We start from the raw sequence: 14993 nt of genomic DNA, 5'->3' as shown, positions 1-14993 counted from the left end.
AAACCATCTCTAACTAGACTTATTGTGATGATCATTTCAGTGTATGCAAATGTTGAGTCATTATGTTGTACACTTGAAACTAACATGTCAATTATACCTCAATAAAAACAAACTAAAAGCAAAGCACAGCCAGAATTAAGAACATACACATTGTGTTCAGCTTTCAAATTTGATCAAAAGTTTATTACAAAATGACAAACTGAATTTTGGGAAAGAGAAATAAATAAATAAATAAAACTATCTCTTCAAATCTGAGGTGTGTACACATTTTTCAACCACAACAAATCTCTAACAACAACAAAAAAACTAATTCTTTAGAACTTGAGCACCTTTGTGAAAGATGCAAAAGAGTGTATCTGGTAGACTACCATCTGTATAAAAGGAGAGAAAAACAACTGGATAGATAAATAGCTGTATCTGTTGTATAAATTAGTTAGAACATACACTAAGCTGAAAACACTGACTGCTCCAGGAGGGATGTGGATGAATGGGAAGGAGGAAGACTTCTCACTGTACACTCCTTTGTACTTTTTAATTTCTGAACCAGGGGAATATATTACCTACTAAAAACACACATTTAAATATTAAAAAACAAAACAAGATCTCCCTTGGCTGTCCAGAGCACAGAGGCGAGCTGAGCAGCTCTAAATGAAGGTTTCTTTCTGGCCATGCTTAGCAGTGCTGTGTGACACCTTTGTAGGTGTTCACTATGTTTGCTGCAGCTACTGATGCCTTCGAAGTCTGGGTCACCCTGATGGAGGGTGAGGAGGGCACAGAATCCTAAAGCTGAAAGCGACTCAGGAGACGTCTGGCTCCACCACTGCCGGCAACTGGCTGATCACTTTGCTGCTGGACATGCTGGTCCTCACACCAGCACGTGGAAGGACGTCAGAGGCTGAGTGCTCAGCCAGAAGGGGGTCCTCAAGGTAGGGCAGTAGATCACGGTGGGCCACAAGGCTCGTTCCAGGCCAGGGCAAGATATGCTGATATACTCATGAGATCAGCACAAGGAAAAGAGAGGCCTTTTGCAGTCAGAAAGACCTGTGTTTTAGTCTTATGTATGCCACTTATTGACTGTGTGGCCTCAGCTGCATGTCATAACCTCGCCAAGTCTTTTGCCATGAGGATTAAATGATGTAACACATGAAAAGCTTTTATCAATGTCTGACCCCAGTTATTGCTCCATAAAGCCTACTTTCTAAATTTCCGGTTTTAAATTACACAGCTAGGGCTTCCCTGGTGGCGCAGTGGTTGACAGTCTGCCTGCCGATGCAGGGGACGTGGGTTCATGCCCCGGTCCGGGAAGACCCCACATGCTGCGGAGCGGCTGGGCCCGTGAGCCATGGCCGCTGAGCCTGCACGTCCGGAGCCTGTGCTCTGCGGCGGGAGAGGCCACAACAGTGAGAGGCCCGCGTACCGCAAAAAAAAAAAAAGAATGTAAATTACACAGCTTTACCTGATCTATTTACTTCCACACCTAAAAACTTGGATGGTTCCCTACTCTCTCTTAAATTAAATCTCTAGTACTTGCTAAGGGCCTCACATGCCCCCTTAAGTTGGCCCCAGGCTCCATCTCTCCAATCTTCTCCCACCCTTGTATCAGGTACCTTACCTTCCAGCTCAAGAGACACACTATTCACTATCCCAAGACAGGATCTCTGCTTCCTATCCCCAAGTCTTTCCTCATTCCCTAACAACCCAGTAAATAAAAAGATAGCTCAATTTAAAAATGGGCAAAGGATCTAATACACATACAGCAAATGGCCAAAAATCACATGAAAAGGTGCTTAACATCATTAGCCACCACAGAAAAGCAAATCAAAACCACAGTGAGATACCACTTCACACTCACTAGGGTGGCTTGAATCAAAAAGACAGATAACAAGTGTTTGCGAGGATGTGGAGAAATTTGAAGCTTCACACACCACTGGTGAAAATCTAAAACAGTGCAGCCTGCTTGAAATAGTCTGGCACTAGAAATAAACCCACACACCTATGGTCAATTAATCTATGACAAAGGAGGCAAGAATATACAATGGAGAAAAGACAGACTCTTCAATAAGTTGTGCTGGGAAAACTGGGCAGCTACGTGTAAAAGAATGAAATTAGAACATTCTTTAACACCATACACAAAAATAAACTCAAAATGGATTAAAGTCCTAAATGTAAGACCGGACACTGTAAAACTCCTAGAGGAAAACATAGGCAGAACACTTTTTGACATAAATCGCAGCAATATCATTTTGGAACCGTCTCCTAGAGTAATGGAAATAAAAACAAAAATGGGGCTTCCCTGGTGGCGCGGTGGTTGAGTCTGCCTGCCTATGCAGGGGACACGGGCTCGTGCCCCGGTCCGGGAAGATCCCACATGCGGCGGAGCGGCTGGGCCCGTGAACCATGGCCGCTGAGCCTGCGCGTCCGGAGCCTGTGCTCCACAATGGGAGAGGCCACAACAGTGAGAGGCCCGCGTACCGCAAAAAAAAAAAGAAAAAAAAAATCTACAAATGGGAAATAATTAAACTTAAAAGCTTTTGAACAGCAAAGGAAACTAAACAAAATGAAAAGACAACCTACAGAATGGGAGAAAATATTTGCAAACGATGCAACCGACAAGGGATTAATTTCCAAAACAAACAGCTCATACAGCTCAATATCAAAAAAACAAACAGCCCAATCAAAAAATGGGCAGAAGATCCAAATAAACATTTCTCCAAAGAAGTCATACAGATGGCCAACAGGCACATGAAAAAATGCTCAACGTTGCTAATTATTAGAGAAATGAAAATCAAAACTACAATAAGGTATCATCTCACACTGGTCAGAATAGCCATCATCAAAAAGTCTACAAAAAATAAATGCTAGAGAAGGTGTGGAGAAAAAGGAACCCTCCTACACAGCTGGTGGGAATGTAAATTGGTACAACCACTATGGACAACAGTATGGAGGTTTCTTAAAAAACTAAAAACAGAGTTACCATATGATCCAGGGATCCCACTCCTGGGCATATATCCAGAGAAAACTATAATTCAAAAAGATACATAAACCCCAACGTCTACTGCAGCACTATTTACAATAGCCAGGACATGGAAGCAACCTAAATGTCCACTGACAGATGAATGGATAAAGAAGATATGGCTTATATATATATAATGGAATATTAGTCATAAAAAGAGAATGAAATAATGCCATTTGCAGCAACATGGATAGACTTAGAGATTATCATACTAGGCGAAGTAAGTCAGACAGAGAAAGACAAATAACACATGATATCACCTATATGTGGAATCTAAAAAAAAAGATACAAATGAACTTATCTACAAAACAGAAGTAGGCTCACAGACATAGAAAACAAACTTATGGTTACCAAAGGGGAAAGGGGAGAGGGAGGGATAAATTAGGAGTTTGGGATTAACATATACACACTACTATATATAAAATAGATAACTAATAAGGACCTATTGTATAGCACAGGGAACTATACTCAATATTTTGTAATAACCTGTAAGGGAAAAGAATCTGAAAAAGAATAGATATATATATTTATGTATAACTGAATCACTTTGCTGTACACCTGAAACTAACAACAGTGTAAATCAACTATATTTCAATAAAAGAAAAAAAAGAAATAGCCAGGCTGTTCCTCAAAATGTTAAATATGGCAATCGGAATTGCTATGAATTGACCCAGCAAGTCTGCTCCTAGGTATATGTATATACCCCAGAGAAATGAAAGTATAAGTCTACACAAAACTTACAGAGGAATGTTCATAGCAGCACTACTCATAATAACAAAAAGGTGGAAACAATCCAAGTATCCATCAAATGATGAATAGATAAATAAAACACAGTATATCCATGCAATGGAATATTATTTGACCACTAAAAGGAATGAAGTACTGCTGCATGTTACAACATGTATGAACCTGGAAAACATTATTCTAAAGTAAAAGAAACCATGGGACTTCCATGGCAGTCCAGTGGTTAAGACTCCGCGCTTCCACTGCAGGGGGTGCAGGTTAGATCCCTGATCAGGGAACTAAGATCCCACATGCCACATGGCGTGGCCAGAAAAATAAAAAATAAAGTAAAACAAACCAGTCACAAAAGTCCATATATCACATGATTTCATTTCTATGAAGTTTCCAGAATAGGTAAATCTATAGAGACAGAAAGTAGGTTAGCAATTTCAAGGGCAGAGGAGAATGGGGAATAAGGGCTTATGGTGTGGGGTTTCTTTTTGAGATATGAAAATGTTTTAAAATTGATTGTAGTGATGGTTATACAATTCTGTGAATATACTAAAAACCAGTGAACTGCACCTTTAAAAAAAAAAAAAAGTAAGAGAAGAAAGTAGCTATCCAAGCTATAAGGTCTGGTCTTGATCAGTATTTGGCTTTAAAAAAAGTTTTTTTTCTTTTTGGCCGCGCCGCTCAGCTTGCGGGATCTCAGTTCCCCAACCAGGGACCGAACCCAGGCCACGGCAGTGAAAGTGCCGAATCCTAACCACCAGACCACCAGGGAACTCCCAGTAATTTTTAAAATTTAAATTGTATTTAATTTATTAATTTTATTAAATTTTAATCTTCTTGAAGAGATGGGAACATATGTATATGTATAACTGATTCACTTTGTTATAAAGCAGAAACTAACACACCACTGTAAAGCAATTATACTCCATTAAAGATGTTAAAAATTTTTTTTAATCTTCTTTATTCTGATATGGCTTTCCTATGTTTATGGTGTTAAAGTGCTCTTTCTTTCATCAAATGACATTAATAGATTGTACTTGATTATTTTTAACACCTATATTAGGCAAAATACAAAAGCTAGCATTCCTACATCGGCGCCCTTGGTCTTTAATTTTTTTTTTTTTTTTGATTGTGTTCATCAGAGCAAAAGCCTGGAAACCACAGGTCTAGATAACTCACATGCCACTTTACCAATCAGCCCAATACATTCCGGGATATGGATGATGGGTTAAAAAAATGAAATAATTCTAAACCCATAAACTTTTATCTAAATGCAAAGAATGAGTACCTAAAACTTAGAGCAGCACACCTACTGACTCAGAAGATACAGAAGAGATTTAAGTACAAAAACAGCCCTGGAAAAAGATTTTTTTTTTTTTTTTTGCGGTACGCAGGCCCCTCACCGCCGCGGCCTCTCTCATTGCAGAGCACAGGCTCCGGATGTGCAGGCTCAGTGGCCATGGCTCACGGGCCCAGTCCTCCACGGCATGCGGGATCCCCCCGGACCGGGACACGAACCCGCGTCCCCCGCATCGGCAGGCGGACCCCCAACCACTGCGCCACCAGGGAAGCCCAAGATTTTTTTTTTTTTTTTTTTAATCTCTGGTTCTGACTCTCCTTTTTTCTACAGCATTAACCAGTGTGGCCTCACGCACTTGAGGAACATGGTTCAGCAGAGCCCATCTTTACCATCTCATTCCACACTCTCGGCTGCACACAACCGACAGGTACGGGCACACACACTGCACCCGTCAGGGTCACACTACATCCACAGCATCCCTTCTGCAGTCTCGTCTGTAAAATCTTCCATACAGACCTGGTAATAAGCTTTCTTGATCTCCTTCTGGCTGGCACTTCGGGGCACTCCTAATATCTGGTAATAATCCTCTTTGGCCAAAGGGGCGCTCGTGTGGAAGGAGGCAGTACAAAGAAAAGGGTAACTTTTTACTCCTAAAAAAGAAAAAAGGAAAGAAAATCACTCTGGGAATGTACTCAACAAAAGGAAATTGTGAGCAAACAACCAGCCAGGCTATACCTGTGAAGGAGCAAAGAGGTCACAGCTTTAGGGCCTCTTCTCCTCCAAGCCCACTGGGGACCAAACTCACTGCACTTCAAAAACAGCTAAAGCCACTGTAAACGGAGTCTACAAAAAAAAAAGTGCTGGGTGGGGCTGATTCTGCTGGATTACACTAGGGCTGTAGCCTCATTATACCTCTAAAGGAACCATCCCCAGATGGGGGCTGCACCTGGGGATGACTGAAAAGGAACAAAGCTCTCCTGTTACACGGCTGGCCGAGCACCCACCATATGCCAAGTGTTCACATAGGCCTTGTCTCACTTAAAGCTTAACGACTCCTGGGTTCTTTCTCTCCACCATGCAACCTTGGATATCTGCTTATGGGGTGGTTTTCAGAGTGTGGTCCCTGGACCAGCATCATCATCAGCTTGCTGGAAATGTAAATTCTCAGGCCCCACCCAAACCTGAATCCAAAACTCTGGAGGTGGGGTCCAGCAAGCTGTGTCTAATAAGCCCTCCAGCTGATGATTCTGTGGCACACTCAATTTGAGAACCACTGTGCTAAATAAATGGTTCTTGGTCTTTAGAGTCACAGATCTCTTTGAAAGCATCGACCCCTCCCCTAAAAACAATACATATATATAGACACACAAGGTTAAACGGCCCTGTGCCAGAACCTCTGTTTACCCCAGAGCAGACAACCCAAAAGGGATCAAAGCACATGGTAGCCCCGCCTCCATGCCCTGCCCTCCTTTCAGGCCTCCTGCATCAGAAGCTGGGAGGAAAGGCTGACAGACACATCGACTCAACTGCCCTCTGTATGGAGCAGCGAGCCAACTGGACTGTCACCAAGTGAAGGGGGGAGAGCTGCTCTACAACCTGCCTCCTAACCCCCAACCTATCCTGTGACAACTGAAGATGGGGAGCGCAGGGATGGGAGCAGAAGGCGCCAAGTTATTGCAAAAGAGAGGGCAGGGCCACAAAAGAGAATGAGGATCATGAGGCAGCTCCAGGTTTTTAAGTCAAAGGTTCCCCTGCCAAGGAGAAGCTTCTAGATTCACCACTCATTCATTCAGCAAACATGCCTGCCAGGCACTGGGCTCCTCGCAGGAGACACAGCACGATCTTAATACTGTACTCGGCAATGAGGATACAAGTCTAAGCCAATGCCCTCGAGGAGCTTACCGCCCAGCAGGGGTGTGTGGGAGGCAGTGTGTGAAGTGATATGAGCACACAGGGACACAGAGTAAGAATACACAAAAGGGTCACCTAGCCAGAGTCTCTCAGCCTCCACACTGTTGACAACGGGATCAGGTTCCTCGTGGGAGGGGGAGGTGGGGGGGCTGTTATGGGCTGAATTGGGTCCTCCCTCCCAAATTCACATGTTGAAGTCCTAACCCCCAGCACTGCAGAACATGACTGTATTTGGAGATGGGGGTCTTTAAAGACAACCCTACCAAAACATTGATCTTGGAATTTTATAGCTTCCCGAACTGTGAAAAAATAATTTTCTATTTTTTTAAGCCACTTAGTCTGTGGTACTTAGTTATGGCAGCCCTATGTTATCTATTTATACCCTAACATACCTATGTATTTATTGTAGGATGTGTTAGCAGCATCCCTGGCCAACTAGTTATCAGTAGCACCCCCCAACCCCAAACTGGTAACTAAAACTGCAGATGTTGCCAGATGTCTCCTGGAGGGTAAAATTATCCCCAGGTGAGAACCAGTAAACCCAATCTCAGAAATTCAGAGGTCTTCTAAGGCACTTGCTGTTAAGCTGCAGAAATTAGCTCAGCTAAGGAGGGCTGGAATCCATCCAGATTTATGCCTGTAGTCCTGGCACTGTTTGCAATAGCATCCCCTTTTGCTTTCAAAAGTGCTCCATTCAGCAACTACATCATATGATCACCTTTGGTTTGGAGAGAGAAAGTGCTTGTGTAACTGCAGGTACTATGATATAACTAGAGATTCGAGTGTGTGTGTGTGTGTGTGTGTGTGTGTGTGTGTGTGTGTGTTTGGTGGTGGTGGTGGTGGTGGTAGAGGGGTGGTTACAGATGTTGATGAGGATGATAATTAATAGGGCCTAGGAATAAACAGAAGGGCCTTTGAGTATACTAAGGAGTCTGGATTTTATCCTGAGGGCAATAGGGAGCCACTGCAAGCATTAAACAGAGAACTGATCAGATTTGCATGAGAAAGAGCTCTCAAACAACAACAACAAGGATTGGGACACAACTTAAAATTCATGTATGCACAAAAGACAACCCAGGGTGTGGAGCATATCCAGGAAGGGGTCAAGAAAAAGGAAAATCAGGAGAATAAGTAGGAATGGTCAGAACGAATGATAAAATCAGAAGCAGAAAGTAAATCCGTATTTTCAGTATCCTCCATACTTGTTTTCTGTTGCTGCACCCTAGATTTTCTGGAATATGAAAAGTAGACAGTGTGGGAGAGGCAGAGACCACTGTCGTCTTTACCTGGTCAGATCTGAGAAAAACAGCAGAGCTAGTTTCTCAGTGCTCCCATACTGAACACCCGCTTCACTCCAGGACTGAGGGGTTACCTTGACTTATCCTGCCTGTTTCCCCCACTCCTTCCAATCCAGAAGGCAGAGGCTGGTAGTGGCAAAGGTTCTGGAAGCTGCAGCTTCTACATCATGAGAAGAGAACTCAGGCTTGGGTTAGAATGGGAGACAGTAATGTGCACAACTGCATATAAAGACAAGTACATTTAACTAGCACAAGTTTGATGACTTGACATTATCCCAAAGGCATCAATGATTAGCAATGATTAGAAAGAGCTCACTTAATAGACATATTTTCCCCCGAGATATGACCAATAAATGTCTTGCCCATTTTAGAACAACCCAGAACAGGATTAGCTTCCAAGTCATTCCAAGAATGGCCAACCTTCCACTCTGGGAGAAGGTGTGAAATAACTACCTTCCATTCTGGGAGAAAAAGTCAGATTTAAAGTGTTGTTTTTAGGGACCTCCCTGGTGGCACAGTGGTTAAGAATCCGCCTGCCAATGCAGGAGACACGGGTTCAATCCCTGGTCCAGAAAGATCCCACATGCCGCAGAGCAACTAAGCCCGTGCACCACAACTACTGAGCCTGCGCTCTAGAGCCCACGAGCCACAACTACTGAGCCCTCATGACACAACTACTGAAGCCCATGAGCCTAGAGCCCGTGCTCCACAACAAGAGAAGCCACTGCAATGAGAAGCCTGCACACCATAACGAAGAGTAATCGCCGCTCGCTGCAACTAGAGAAAGCCTGCGCACAGCAACGAAGACCCAATGCAGCCAAATATAAATAAATAAATAAATTTTTAAAATAAATTGTTTTTACATCATCTAACTGTACTGCTGGATTTGAGATGAGATCACACACCAACGTTTGGGAGCTGAGATGATGACCTTAGATGTGGTAACAGTGCACCTTGAAGGATGCCACCTCTCACAGGTGTTCAACACCTGTTACAAAACATGCCCATTGTGGGCACTGGGCTCACTTGGGGAAAAGGACAGCTGACTGCAGTTCCTTAGTAATCACCCCATGCCAGGCTCAGTACTTAGTGCTTGTCTGTCTCTCACACATACACATACACAATTATCAAAAAATGTTCCCAAACCTGGACAAATGTGATATGAACTAATTTAGCTTAATAGGTATCTAAGGAATTAGTAATTGAGCACAAAGATGTAGTCAAATTCTATTCACAACAACCTTGACATTAGAAAACGTTGGCAAAACCTAAAAACGACCACTTTTGCTCATACTGAGAAATACAGCATGACATCAATCCAAATAATCCTGAGGAAACCTGGGCAGACTACTGCTCCATCCATCCATGAGGAAATATAGGTGGCAGGAACAGAATTTAAAAATGTGACCATTCTGGGGCTTCCCTGGTGGCGCAGTGGTTGAGAGTCCGCCTGCCGACGCAGGGGACATGGGTTCGTGCCCCGGTCCAGGAAGATCCCACATGCCGCGGAGCAGCTGGGCCCGTGAGCCATGGCCGCTGAGCCTGCGCGTCCGGAGCCTGTGCTCCGCAACGGGAGAGGCCACAACAGTGAGAAGCCCGCCTATCGCAAAAAAAAAAAGGGACCATTCTGACCAAAACCACATCCAATCTCTTTGTTCTCTGCTGTATCCCCTGTACCTAGAACAGTACCTAGCATATGACAAGTCCTCAATAAATACCTGTAAATAAAAAAATTTTCAATTAAGGAATAAGACGCACAAAAGGATTAAATAATCCACCCAGGTCGCACACACATTACTGGAGTAGTGTTCACTGTACAAGGTAATAACAATTACTGATACTTTAATTACTGGCTTTTATGTAAGCATTAAAAATTGGATCTCAATAGGAAATTACCTTGTGTAAATTACCTTGCCAGGATCCTCTAATTAATCATCTTTGTAAGTTTATAGTTTAAATATCATTTGCACAAATTCTAGGGAACACAAACATCTAGCCCAATCCAGGCACATCGTTGGTTGTTCACTGTTTCCTCCTTCCTTCCTTATCTCACTATAAGGGAAGTCACCCAACACACAGCATAAGAAACCATCATAGCTAAACACTTAAAAGGATTAATATATACTAATTCAACATCACCTCCAGCAATTAAGAAAGCAGCAGGTTTTGAATCAAGGCTCAACTACTTTCTAGCTTTGCGACATTCTTCAAGTTAACATCTAAGCCTCAATTTTTTAATCTATAAAATAGAATTAATAGCAGTGTTTATTACATGGAAATGATCCATGCCTGGTGCATAGTAAGTGCTCAATATATATTAGTTTGCATCAATGACCAACATAAGAACTTCTTTATTTTTGAATTTTATTTATTTTTTATACATCAGGCTCTTACTAGTTATCTACTTTATACATATTAGTGTATATATGTCAATCAAAAGGGACTTCTAAAAAACAGTATGTCCTTCAATTTACACCATGTGGTGGAGAGCGTAAGCTATGGAAGAACAGCTCTGGATTTGGGACAACTCTCCTTATCTAACTTTATGACCTTGGGCGGGTCAACTCCTCTGCTAGAACCTCAGTTCCCCACTCTTTAAAATGGGGATGATGGGGCTTCCCTGGTGGCGCAGTGGTTGAGAGTCCGCCTGCCGATGCAGGGGACACGGGTTCGTGCCCCGGTCCGGGAAGATCCCACATGCCGCGGAGCGGCTGGGCCCGTGAGCCATGGCCGCTGAGCCTGCGCGTCCGGAGCCTGTGCTCCGCAACGGGAGAGGCCACAACAGTGAGAGGCCCGCCTACCGCAAAACAAAAACAAAAACAAAATAAAATGGGGATGATGAGCCCCACCTTGCAGGGTTGTTGTTACCATCAAGTAAGAAGCACAAAGTGCCCAGCTAGCCCATGAGCAGGTACTCACCGAATGGCAGTTACCTCTTCCCTTCCATTACAGGCTAGAAGGTAGAGGGAAGGGAAAGGAATTGGGCAGGAGAGCAGCGGCAGGCCGGAAAGAGGCCTCCAGAAATGTTTACAGAGAGGTGAAGGTTCACGGCTGCGGGGCGTTTCATCCCCGCCGCCGGAGGCTCCACGCAGCTCTCCCTCGTTTACCACCTCTGAGTAGCCATTTGGGTCTCCCTGCCTACTGCTGGCCCATCTCCCCCAAGCGATTCTGCATGTAGATCAGAAGACACGCTCCACCCCGCTACCACCGTAGTCGGAGCAAAGCGAGTCACTCCTTTCCAGGCCTTGGAGCCCCTCACTCAGGCGCTGAAGCCTGCACTCACCTGTGAGGCTGACACCCGGTCTCAATGTCAGCAGCGCCCCGGGACCGCGAGCTCCCAGGGAAGGCGCAAAGGCTGGGACGCTCAGACTGCGGCCCAGCGACGCCCCCACCACGCCCCCCATGGGCGGCCGAGCCCCCCTCCCCGCTGCAGCCGGCAGCCGCGGAGTCCCCACGGCCACCAGCAACCAGCGTGTAGAGCACCGCGCCGCCATCTTGGCCCAGGGACACTGCGCCTGCGCCACCCGGCTCAAGGCGGCCTCACGCGGACTACGCACGCGCGCAGAGCCGGCACTTCTGGGGGCGGGGCCCGCTGCGTTCACTCGCGGTGGGAGTGAGGGAGACACACGCACGCACCCGGGCGCACGCGCGCTTTGAGCGTGCGCGTCCGCAACCAATGCGCTTTCTTCGTAGCAGACGCCGAAATGATGTTTGCTCTAAAAACTGCTAATAGGTAACTTGCCTTGAAGAGCCTAGTCATTCTGTGTTGGACGATCAATACTGTACCTTATCTGTATAAGGGCGTGGTTGAGTGCAGCCGGATGTAACTGGTCTGAGGGGCTCGGCAAGGGGCGGGACTACAAACCCCGGCGTGCAATGCGGCCGTTTGTAGCGCAGATCTCAGCATGCAGCGCGCGGCTTCCTTTCTCCTGACCCTGAGTCTTAGGTCTCCTTGCTTGAGGCTTACTCACCCGGCGTCGGCGCAAGCGGCTGCGGTCTCTGCCTTATTCCTAGATCCAGGCCTCAAGCTCACTCTCCCTCTGGATGATTCCCCACGAAAAGAACTTTGATCGCTCAGCTCTCTCCTAAGCGTATTTGTCTTTTCCAAACCTGTAGTGAACTTGGCGGTCGCTGAATGTGAGCCGAGCTACCCGAAAACGAATTTAATAAACGTTTTGGTCACCTATTAGGTGTCCTGCGCGTTCTAGAATGTCGAGGATGCAATGATGAATGACATACCATCCCTACTTTGGAGGAGCTCACGATGAGTCGAGAGACAGGCTCCTTGGCAACTAAGATAATGTGATCAATGCTATTGTAGGTATAAACAGTGTTACAGGCACACAGGTGAGGAGTTTCTCAAATAGGTCGGGGGCATTGGGGTGTCAGGGAAGGCATCTGAGAGGTAACATTCGAGTTGGACTTTGGTGAAAAGTGTGTCAGGTAGCGGTGGAGGGGAAGAGTATTCTAAGCAGCAAGAACTTCAAAAGCAGATGTGAAAGTGCTTGCCCTGTACGCTCTAAACTTGGGGTGTGTGACTGGAGATGAGGCTGGAAAGATAAACCTGGCCTGGTAAGTCCTGTAGAGGGGTTTCTGCTTTCACACTCTCACCGCCACCACCCCTAACAATAGAAAGGTAACCTGAGGGCTCATGGATGAATTTAAGATGGTCTGTGCTCCTTGCCCCTTTCCCCATTATACATGAAATTTTTGTGTATGTGGATATAAATCTGGGGAAATATCCATAGCTTTCATCAATCAAATTCTCCACAGGCTCTGAAACTGAAAGAAGGTTAAAAACCACTGGTCCAGTGAAGAAGAGTTATGAGGCTGTTGTAAACTGCAAGAAATAGTTGAGAGTTTGCGCTAGGAAATGCAGAGGACTGAGGTGAGCAAGGGACGTTCTAGAGAAACAGGAAAAGGCTGTCCATGGGATGGGAAGTGGGGAAAAGAGTTTGTTTAATATTTAAATGTCTCCAGCATAGTGCTTAAGCTTATGGGCTGTGGAGTCAGACTGCCTGGGACTGAATCCCAGCTCTGCTGTGTGTCCTTGGACAACTTACTTTACCTCTCTGTGCCTCAGTTTCCTTTCTCTTGTTTTTTTGGCTGCGCCACGTGGCACACAAAATCTTAGTTTCCTGACCAGGTATCGAACCTATGCCCGCTGCAGTGGAAATGTGGAGTCTTAACCATTGGACCAGACCGCCAGGGAAGTCCCTCAGTTCCCTTTCTCTAAAATGGGGCATAATAGTAACTACCTCAAAGGATCATCTGAGGACAGAGTGAGATAATCCATGTAAAGCCTTCATACTGTACTTGGCACATAGTAAGTGCTCAATATATGTCAGTCCTATGTGCCAGGCTCTATGCTAAGCACTGGAACACCAAGGAGAACGCAGACAGTTACTTGCCCAAAGGGATCCCAAAACCTAAGGGGAGGGGGGAGGGTGCTGGATGAGAAGTACAGCTTTCAGGAATAAAAGCTGAGAACAAGAGCCAAAGGGATTTTCATTTACCACCTCAGAGTGAGTTAGGAACTAGAGGAGGGCTCACTAATATGAAAACTTTGTCAGCTTTGTAACTTCCTCACTTTTTTGTATTTTAGTACCAGCCCCTCCCCCCATCTACTTCCCCACACTGATTAACAGTGAAGATCCTCCACACCGAAAGTGGGTGTGTGTTCTTGTTTTTGGGGATAGCAGGAAGGCTGATTGTTGGGGAGGCCATAGGGAATGGAGTGGGTGAGGGTGACTACTAAAGGAGGGGAAAAAGGTCCAGGAGAGAACACGGAAGCCTCTGGCAAGACTCCCTGGTGAGAGCAGCCTAGGGCTATGCCTGCTTTCTCTCACTGCTAGTCACCATAGAAAGACAAGAGATGATACAGTTACTAAACGAGTAGATTACAAAGCTTGGGAAATCTCCACAGCAGTGGTCCTTGGTCTGTGCTTCCTGAATCATCTTGAGTCGATGGTTGTTTGGAGACAACGAATATGCTTTTTTATGTTCTCCAAACAGTAGTCATGCCAAGCTAAAAATCCCAGGAAAGAAGCAGTTTTGGGGGAAAAAGATAATGAGTTATTATTACTTGGACTGAACACCCCTGAGATATCGATGGGACCAATTTCAGGCAATTGGTGGCTATGGAGAGATCGGAAAACTTTGGCTGTGCTAAGAACAGTCTCCAGCTCACAAAGAACTTTCTCATGTTTTCTATCTTGATACAATCACAACCCTGTGGGTTAGTAGGGCAGAGGCTATTCCCATTTTTACAAATGGACCCCTCACCCTCACCACAAAATAACACCAAAATAAGCTCTGAAAAGTGAAAAGACTTGTCCAAGTTCACACAGCTGGTGAGTGGGTGAACTAAGATCTTTTAACAGCAAAACTAGAGCCCTTCTCTTTAAACCATGAGCCTTGGTAAATTGTGATCAGTAGATCCCAGTCATATAACCCTGGATAGTTTACAAAGCACTTCCTCATGCAGAATTTCATTTGCTTTTTACAACAAAAGGAGAGGGGCAGGGCAAGTATTTATTACCACCCTCACCTACAGATGATTTCACCATCACCCAAGGACTTCAGCTGTGACCGAACACAAATGCATCCATCCCAGGCTGTGGCTAAAAACTGCGATGAGCACACAGGCGACACCTACCCACACTTTCAGGCAAAATATGTCCTGGGTCTCCTTCCCCGCTTCCTCCCTGCACCACCCCCCCCCCCGCCCCCTTCT

The 14993-nt window shown here is 45.2% G+C and overlaps 1 protein-coding gene across 3 annotated transcripts in view; it reads right to left on the bottom strand.

The window, feature by feature from the left end:
* The window catches only part of DNAJA3 (DnaJ heat shock protein family (Hsp40) member A3), a 31059-nt gene extending 19287 nt beyond the window's left edge, over positions 1–11772 (bottom strand). For 2 of the 3 annotated variants that reach the window (XM_004270229.2, XM_049699549.1), the window contains exons 1-2: positions 11541–11766; positions 5565–5698 (exon numbers count right to left, since the gene is read on the bottom strand). In XM_004270229.2, the coding sequence (XP_004270277.1) occupies positions 5565–5698; positions 11541–11751 (345 nt within the window). In that variant the 5' untranslated portion in view covers positions 11752–11766. Of the gene's footprint in view, positions 1–5564; positions 5699–11540 lie in introns of all 3 variants that reach the window. The other variant, XM_004270228.2, reaches the window with a different exon arrangement.
* Positions 11773–14993: the final 3221 nt, after the last annotated feature.

Source organism: Orcinus orca, chromosome 16 (genome assembly GCF_937001465.1).
Source record: "Orcinus orca chromosome 16, mOrcOrc1.1, whole genome shotgun sequence".
NCBI classification, from domain to species: Eukaryota; Metazoa; Chordata; class Mammalia; order Artiodactyla; family Delphinidae; genus Orcinus; species Orcinus orca.
This window is presented reverse-complemented; position numbering and strand designations above follow the sequence as displayed.